Raw genomic sequence first — 9,143 nt, forward strand, 5'->3', positions numbered from 1 at the left:
TGGAGTGTATACTTGGTCAAGCGGATCTTGTCAGTAGAAAAAGGCGGCAAATTTGAAAAATGTAGGCGCGACGGCATAGCTTCTCATAGAAAATTTGAATTTCGCGCCTTTTTCTACTGACAAGATTTGCTTGACCGTCTATACAAAATCTGGGCTACTAATTTTTAAGAAACGTTCAAATACTTATATTTAATGTATCTAGTTAACTTCGTGTCATGTGACTATATAGCTCCATAAATGATTATATTTAAATGCACAATTTATAAAGACAAAACTGTTTTCTTTCATTTTAATTGAAATTCATTCAAAATATATGTTTGTCTATTCTATTTAATAATTTCACTGTTTCAGCAGTTGCACAAACATTTTTTGGCATAATAGCGTGAAGTCGAACAATACGATTGACGATTGACATCGACTGACAACTCGGGGCACTGCTGAGACACACTGAAGCAGCGAGCAAACAGAATGTAAATTATTTTTTTATTTTAAAGGTTTTAATAATCTGCTGTAATTGTTTTAATATAGTAAGAATGGCAGCAAAACAGAAGAATATTTTTACTCGAAGTAAACCGTTGATGAACATTTACAGTGGTGTAGATCACCAAGGAAAAGAGGTAATGTAAAGTGGGAGGATCAAATAAAATTATCAGTGATGTTCTTTGTTTTTAATTCGTTGTGCATAATTTTAGGTGGAGGTTCGTGAAGATGCGGAACAGTTGGTTAAGTGGCACGAGATATCGGACGCCTTGGTCGCGGCCGGGTACTACCGCGCCCAGTTGCAGGGTCTGTCGGCTTTTGACAAGATCGTCGGCGGGCTGTCTTGGTGCATAGAGTTGTGTGATATCGACGTGGACGTCAGTTTACTCTTTGAGGAGAACCTTACTATTGGAAAAAAGATGTAAGTAGACAGTGGATTTATATTATAATGCATCTGTTACACATTTAATACTTTGAGCAGCTTGTTAAAAACCATAAGCTGCAATCATCACACACATATTTAACTTTTTTTTCTCTTATCAGTGCACTAACAGAAAAAATAGTTAAAGTACTACCTTCAATGAAATGCCCATTCATAATTGAGCCTCACCAAATCCAAGGATTGGATTTCATCAACATTTACCCCCTCATACAATGGCTGATCAAATACTCAAGTGAGTTCCGAGAAGCAAAAGAAGATGAGTTACGGAAGTTTGCAGTGATGCAGTATGACAAGGAACATATCTTTGAATCAGATAGAAAAGTATTTGAACAAAAAGAAAGATTGCTGAAGAATTTATCTGTTTTACAAGTAAGATAACTTTAATTTTTAACAAGCAGAAACATATTAAGTGTAGAATAAATTTAAAAGTGGAAAAATTACTGTCTTGGTTGGGTCTTGAACTCACGGACTCTGGATCGATACTCCAGCTTGCAGATTTGCTGGCTATGGATGAGGTCTTGGTGGCTCAGATGGCAGAGTGCTACAGTATCAATCCAGAGGCCATGAAGTCTCACTCAAGACAGTTATTTTTCCACTTTTAAATTTAAGATAATTTTATTGCCACTTGTAACGAGCTTGAACTTTTTGCCTGTATGTTTTTCTAAACTGCACTTTAATTTTTTTACAATTCCAAATATTTTTAAACATCTTGTCAACCATCTTTTGTTTCCTTTTTTTCAGAATCTATACAAACCATGTAGAGTCCGCAAGAGGATAGGTGGCCTGCCAGCAAAAGAACTGGAACAGGTCAATGCCACCCTCTCTGAATACGACCAGAGGATGCTCCTTCACATCACCACACAACAGGATGAGAGCAAAAAGGATGAGGGACTTGATTTCCTGGTAAGTTTAAATTAAATTGAGTAAGGGGTGTTGTTTTCCCACCCCCTTGTTTATGAGGTAGCTCTCACCTAATTGTCAATACTAGAGGAATTCTCTCTATTCTTCTATTCATCTTAAATTTGCAATAGATTGTCAAACTTAAGCAATAAAAAAAATAGCATGTAATTTTCCTAGAACCATAATTTGGACATTTCCTGCATTTATAACATTTTTTTATGATTGTTCCAGTATGACTATGAAAAGACATTAGCTGATCCATCTAAAATAACAACAGAAGTAAGTATCCCAAATAAAATGATAATTGCGCACAAGTCCATGACAAATTTTGTTTATGAGCTCTTACCAATAGTAGTCCTAGTCTATTCAGTAGTCTACCCTGCCTATGAAGCCTGAGTTCTGGGTTAAAATTTAAATTTGTGTGTTTATCATCCCTACGTGTAGTGCCACATGGTTAATACTACACATATATTAACAGAGCTTTGCTTACTTTAGAGATAAAATTGTGCCCAAAAATTGAAAATAAATTTCTTATTTTTTGTCACACTATATTATTTTAATTTCTTATTTTTTATAACATGTTCAATTCTAGACTGACAGGTTTACAAAGAATCAGGAGAATAATGTGGACGCTGCTGACACCAAAATTCACTATGCAGTGCTACACTCCGAACTCACTGGAGAACTTTCTAAAGAGCTGGAAGAAAGTGAAAAGCTCAAATATTCAGAGGAAGTGGACAAACTCACTAAAATTGTTGATGCTATGGAGAAAGAAGTAGAAAGAACAAAGAAGGAACATGAAAGTAGAATGGAAAACGCAAAGCAGGAGTATGCTAGTGTTTTAGAAAAGTTGCATAAAATTACATATAAGATGATGAACTCTGATGATAGTAGGTAAGTCTCAAACAGCCCATGAACTTCACCTAACAACCTAAGACATTCACTGCCAAGAACCTGCTATAAAATGGGGCGCCTGGCACTGTTAAAGCTCTTGTAATAAGAAGAAGAACAGTGGTAGTAGCACTTAAATATAATACTAGAAATTATTGGAAAACAGTTTACATAGACCACTTGGTTGGTGGTAGGCGAGGTGGCTTGGTCACTATAAGACTCCTTATGTATGAACAGGATCTTACCTAAACAGTACAAATCTCCGTGCCTAATGTAAGCACTTCTCGAGTATTTTGACATAACTGTAACATTTGCTTTTAGTGACAAAAATGTGAAGAAATTTTACAAGACCTTGAAGGAACTGGCGCGGGATAGAAATGAATTGTTGCAAATAATCCAGCACAGGGAGAAGGAAAACAAGAAATTACAAGAAGAATTAAGGTATATATTTTTTTATTTAGTGTTTACACTTTCACTCACTCTCTGTTGTATCATCGGCCATACTGTTAAGAGCGCTATTACATTTCGGCGTTGAGCGAGTTTAGGTATTTTACGCGCTGCGGCAGGCCGTGCGAGCTCAGTATGCCGATCCCTTCTACCACACTCGCACTACAATGATGGATTAAACATTCTTGATCCTTCGCGAAGCATATTGAAATCAACCATAACAACACTAACTGTACTTAACTTTTAAAGTTCTAAAACTGTTATTTGGTAAGTACGAAAATACTAAATGCAGTGCAAATGTACATAGGGGCTGTTCATAAATTACGTCATCTATTTTTGACGATTTTTGACCTTCCCCACCCCTCAAATCATCCAAAAATCAAGCTTCGGATGAATCTGTTTCCTCCTACGTCATGTTACCATCATCCGATGTCCAGACCCCCCCCCCCCCCACTCCTCCCATTTGAAACGACGTAATTTATGAATAGCCCCATACTCGTACTTTTGAAGGTATATTACTCGAAAGAAATTGTAGGTACCTACTCGCTTATTTACATGTTTCGTCATTGCATTTGGTACCTATAGGTTGTAAAGTTTGTATCAACGAGGGTTTAAAAACGAACTGGTACTGAGGATCTGATGATGATTAAGGTGGTCACGGATACCAATCAACCATGTAGTAACATGATTAGGCTCGTTTGATTCGTCTCAACAAGATCTTTGACACTGAAGATACACAGGATCTGATGATGGAGCTGGAAGGTGGCCACGGGTACCAGTCTATCATGTAACTAAACAACTTCGTGTTTGGGCTCGTTTGATTCGTCTCAACAAGATCTTTGACACTAGGTGATACTCAGAGTCTGATGATGGAGCTGGAAGGTGGTCACCGGTACCAATCAACCATGCAACTAAACCACTTCGTGTTTAGGCTCGTTTTATTCGTTTCAACAAGATCTTTGACACAAGATAGTACTCAGGGTCTGATGTTGGAGCCGGAAGGTGGTCACCGGTACCAATCAACCATGCAACTAAACCACTTCGTGTTTAGGCACGTTTTATTCATCTCAACAAGATCTTTGACACAAGGTAGTACTCAGGGTCTGATGATGGAGCGCGAAGGTGGCGACGGGTACCTGTCTATCATCATCAGCTCCATCATCAGACCCTGAGTAGTATCTTGTGTCAAACATCTTATTGCGACGAATCAAACGAGCCCAAACACGAAGTAGTTCAGTTACATGGTAGACTGGTACCCGTGGCCACAGTCCAGCTCCATCATCAGACTCTGAGTACTAACTTGTGTCAAAGATCTTGTTGCGACGAATCGAACGAAGCCAAACACGAAGTGGTTTAGTTGCATGGTTGATTGGTACCGGTGACCACCTTCCGGATCCATCATCAGACCCTCAGTACTACCTTGTGTCAAACATCTTGTTGCGACAAATCGAACGAAGCCAAACACGAAGTGGTTTAGTTGCATGGTTGATTGGTACCGGTCACCACCTTCCGGATCCATCATCAGACCCTCAGTACTACCTTGTGTCAAAGATCTTGTTGCGACAAATCAAACGAGCCCAAACACGAAGTGGTTCAGTTACATGGTAGACTGGTACCCGTGGCCACCTTCCAGCTCCATCATCAGATCCTGAGTACTATCTTGTGTCCAAGGTCTTGTTGAGACGAATCAAACGAGCCTAAACACGAAGTGGTTTAGTTGCATGGTTGATTGGTACCGGTGACCACCTTCCGGCTCCAACATCAGACCCTGAGTACTATCTTGTGTCAAAGATCTTATAGAAACGAATAAAATGAGCCTAAACACGAAGTGGTTTAGTGGCATGGTTGATTGGTACCGGTGACCACCTGCCGGCTCCATCATCAGACCCTGAGTACTATCTTAAGTCAAAGATCTTGTTGAGACGAATAAAACGAGCCTAAACACGAAGTGGTTTAGTTGCATTGTTGATTGGTACTGGTGACCACCTTCCGGCTCCATCATCAGACCCTGAGTACTATCTTAAGTCAAAGATCTTGTTGAGCCGAATCAAACGAGCCCAAACACGAAGTGGTTTAGTTGCATGGTTGATTGGTACCGGTGACCATCTTCCGGCTCCATCATCAGACCCTGAGTACTATCTTGTGTCAAAGATCTTGTTGAGATGAATAAAACGAGCCTAAACACGAAGTGGTTTAGTTGCATGGTTGATTGGTACCGGTGACCACCTTCCGGCTCCATCATCAGACCCTGAGTACTATCTTAAGTCAAAGATCTTGTTGAGACGAATAAAACGAGCCTAAACACGAAGTGGTTTAGTTGCATTGTTGATTGGTTCTGGTGACCACCTTCCGGCTCCATCATCAGACCCTGAGTACTATCTTAAGTCAAAGATCTTGTTGAGCCGAATCAAACGAGCCCAAACACGAAGTGGTTTAGTTGCATGGTTGATTGGTACCGGTGACCATCTTCCGGCTCCATCATCAGACCCTGAGTACTATCTTGTGTCAAAGATCTTGTTGAGATGAATAAAACGAGCCTAAACACAAAGTGGTTTAGTGGCATGGTTGATTGGTACCGGTGCCCACCTTCCGGCTCCATCATCAGACCCTGAGTACTATCTTGAGTCAAATAAATACATATAGAATGTCAGGTCGTTTCAAATATTTTTAATCCTGTCCGGTAGTTTATTAAACTGTACCATTATAAATTATAATACTATAAAAACGGTGCTAGGATCAAAGTCTCTCGTTGCGGTTTACACGCACACAGTATAGCGTTTTACACGGCGCCCGCCGCACACAATGATAAAAAACCTCGTCGTCGCCGTTGAAAATGTGCGGAGCCGACCGACACACGTCCTGCCTCTACAAGCTCTGCCGCGGCACTGAGCTGGCGCAGCGCGCGTCATCGGTAATATAGAGTAGTTTTCAAAAAATTGCCAAAAAATTATAGTAGAATTTCATAAACACTAATGTATACCAACAGTATAAGCAAACGTTGCAGATTGCTTGAGTATGAAAATGACTTCGATATTAAGTAGATTTTCGTAGGAATTGACACTTGTTTCGGAGAGAAAATCGAGTTCGTTTTACTTTGATTTTCTCTTTCTCAAAGGTATGTAGGAAAAATATAGTTTGATATGCCTAAAGTACAGGGTATTAGTAATACAAAATAGCCAGGTTTAGCAGAGTAAAATTCTCAACATTTCCAAATAAGAGCTCGCCATTCAGTGCTTCACGGGGTTTTTCGGAAACGACCATCAGAAAAAAAATCATTACTAATTTAATAAGTCCTTTTTCTAATATTTACAACGATATTTATAAAGATAAGAAGACGCTTTTACTGGAACAAGTACTCATTGTTTCTAATAATGAGCGCAAAGTCCTGAATTTCGTCGACTAGTATCATCAATTTTGCATTATTTCGACTTTTCTTGTAAGAGCGCTCTTAACTGACAGTTCGTAAACCTTATTACAAAAGGCATAAGGTCCACCTATGTACAGTTAACCTTTTCGACGCCGTGTCAAACAGAAAAGCTGTCACTCGGACGCCACGTGTCAAAACTGAAATTGAACTTTATGCATATGCACGTCGGTCTATGTTGCTCTGTGGTCTGTGACCGATTAATCGGTCTTTGGCGTTGAACCTGCGGTGCGGATATATCGGTCATTGGCGTCCAAAAGGTTAAGAATATTGCTGTTTGTAGCCTGAAGTGTGCTTAACTGTTTGGATCAGGAGTTCCTAACATTTTTTGCGCCTAGGTGAGATAGATAATTATTTGTCCTGTTTATCTTAATTGGTAAAGCTTGTGCATTGTCTCGACATTTTTCTACCCAATCCTACTATACCTACGCCCCATTGTTGGCTCCTGCTGTAATCACTAATTTGGGGCTCACTAGTGAACTATGAACAGTATATTTTTGATGGGATTGAAAGTTGGTAAAGTTACAATATGGAACTAGCAATAAAAAAGTAATTTTCTTTTAGTGCCGCCCGAGACCCTGCAGCTAAAGTTGAGGAGCAACCACTCACTCCAGCTGAATTAAAAGAGTTCAGAGACAGAGAAGAAAAATTAAAAGCATTTATAACCAATATGAGATTGGAACTGGCCAGATTAAACAGAGAGGTTCTAAGGTACACTGTAGCTTTAGACGAGGTTCCCGGCACTGCTGAACTACTGCAGTATGAGAAGAGATTTATTGAACTCTATAATCAAGGTGATAAAGTCGAATTTTGTATAATAAATAATAATGACTTTAAAAAGGACAGTGGACTAATTAGGTATTTTTGTTTTTATTACAGTTGCATCTAAACACAAGGAAACTAAACAGTATTATATATTTTACAATACGCTTTTTGAAGTGAAACTTTATACCTCAAAGGAATTAAGTCTACTAAATTCCATTTTGGATAATTATGAAGAGTAAGTATTTTATCTTACATCTGTCCCGGTCTGCTAATGACATTGAAGACATTTTGTATCTTAGATCGTGTATTAAGACGGGATTCCACCAATGTTGTGCGGCATAGGGCCACAAATCGCCTTTATATTGCAAATTTCTCAGCTCATGTTTGTGTTCTATTCAACTGTTAAGGGGCCCACTGATTAACAGTCCGCCGGACGGTATCGGCCTGTCAGTTAGAACAAAATTTTGACAGTTCTGAACAACTGACAGGCCGATACCGTCCGGCGGACTGTTAATCAGTGGGCCCCTTTAATCATTAATTTTAAAGGCAAAGCTGGAACACGTAGGTAGGTACAGTAAGCTGCAGAGATAACTGACCCCTCTGCAAACAAGTTTCTAGGCAGTCGAGGGGCAGTTATCTGTGCCGTTTACTGTACAATTACATAAGTTAGAAACCCACAAACATATAATCACTCTTGTTTTCTTTTGATGTTGTTTTTCGTTTCTGCGTCTTAATGCTCTGGTTTTCTAAGATACCGTTATATAGCGGCCGTCTCCATACAAATAGTATTTGTATGGAGACGGCCGCTATATAACGGCACCGCTATCCTAGGAAAACCGATCTTAAGTGCATAAACGTAGGTGCGTTACATACGAGGGTTTTTAGATATGTCTTTCGTCCTCTGTACGAATTAACTAATTTGTTACAGGGCCATGTCTTCAGCCAGAAAGAGAGATGAGTTCATGACTCAATTCGAGTCCATCGTCGAATGGGTGAACCAAACAGTGAAGAAGGTCGAACAGAAGTTCAAACACGAGAAAGACCAGAAGACGGCCCTCCACGCGGAGTACTCACGGCTCATGGACGTCCAGAGACAGTATGCGGCAGCTCTTAAGAAACTCGCAGAAGAGAGGCAGAGGTTTGGAAAGAGGAACAGCTGATCTGATGATGTGGAAATGTGTGTTTAAGTACAAGTCCCGATACCTATAAGTTATGCTCACATACGATACGTATAAGGAATGTCAACGCGAATGTTAAGCCCCGCTTAGGGTTGAATCACATCTATCAGCATCGAGCCGCATTTTGTATGTGAGAAATCGCTCGTTAGAGTTAGACCAAGAAAAGTCTGCAGAGATTTTGATAGCCCACGCAGTGCAAGTGTTATTTTAAACGTCAAACTTCTATGAAATTATGACGTATCAAATAACACTTGCACTGCGTGTGCTGTCAAAACCGCTGCAGACTTTTCTTGGTCTAACTCTAGTAGGTATGAAGATGAGTACGCATCGGAAAGCTGACAGCATGCGGCTCGGTGCTGAAAGATGTGATTCCACCCTTAGACGATTCAAGAACTTGCATGCAATACTCGATACATTGCTAACTACAGAGTACAATGAATTCAGTCGATCGACCAAATACCGCAATGTAACAAAAATTACATGCAAGTTCTTGAGCCGTCTAAATATATGGCTTAACACTTCTGGGGGTACGGGAGTCCTATGGGCGGGAGGCCTATGGACTCCTGTACCATACTTAGCCTATCTATGGCATAAGCCAGGTGTCGGCGAACTGCGC

The 9,143-nt window shown here is 39.9% G+C and overlaps 1 protein-coding gene across 1 annotated transcript; it reads left to right on the forward strand.

Moving 5' to 3' along the window:
• Positions 1-445: 445 nt before the first annotated feature.
• Positions 446-8,768, forward strand: LOC134795409 (coiled-coil domain-containing protein 93). The gene is made up of 10 exons (XM_063767240.1): positions 446-617; positions 693-901; positions 1,024-1,291; positions 1,664-1,825; positions 2,054-2,101; positions 2,415-2,716; positions 3,035-3,154; positions 7,149-7,378; positions 7,464-7,584; positions 8,278-8,768. The coding sequence occupies exons 1-10, from the start codon at positions 534-536 to the stop codon at positions 8,507-8,509; spliced, it is 1,776 nt and encodes a 591-aa protein (XP_063623310.1). The 5' UTR covers positions 446-533; the 3' UTR covers positions 8,510-8,768.
• The last annotated feature ends 375 nt before the right edge of the window (positions 8,769-9,143 follow it).

This window comes from Cydia splendana, chromosome 12 (assembly GCF_910591565.1).
Source record: "Cydia splendana chromosome 12, ilCydSple1.2, whole genome shotgun sequence".
Taxonomy (NCBI): domain Eukaryota; kingdom Metazoa; phylum Arthropoda; class Insecta; order Lepidoptera; family Tortricidae; genus Cydia; species Cydia splendana.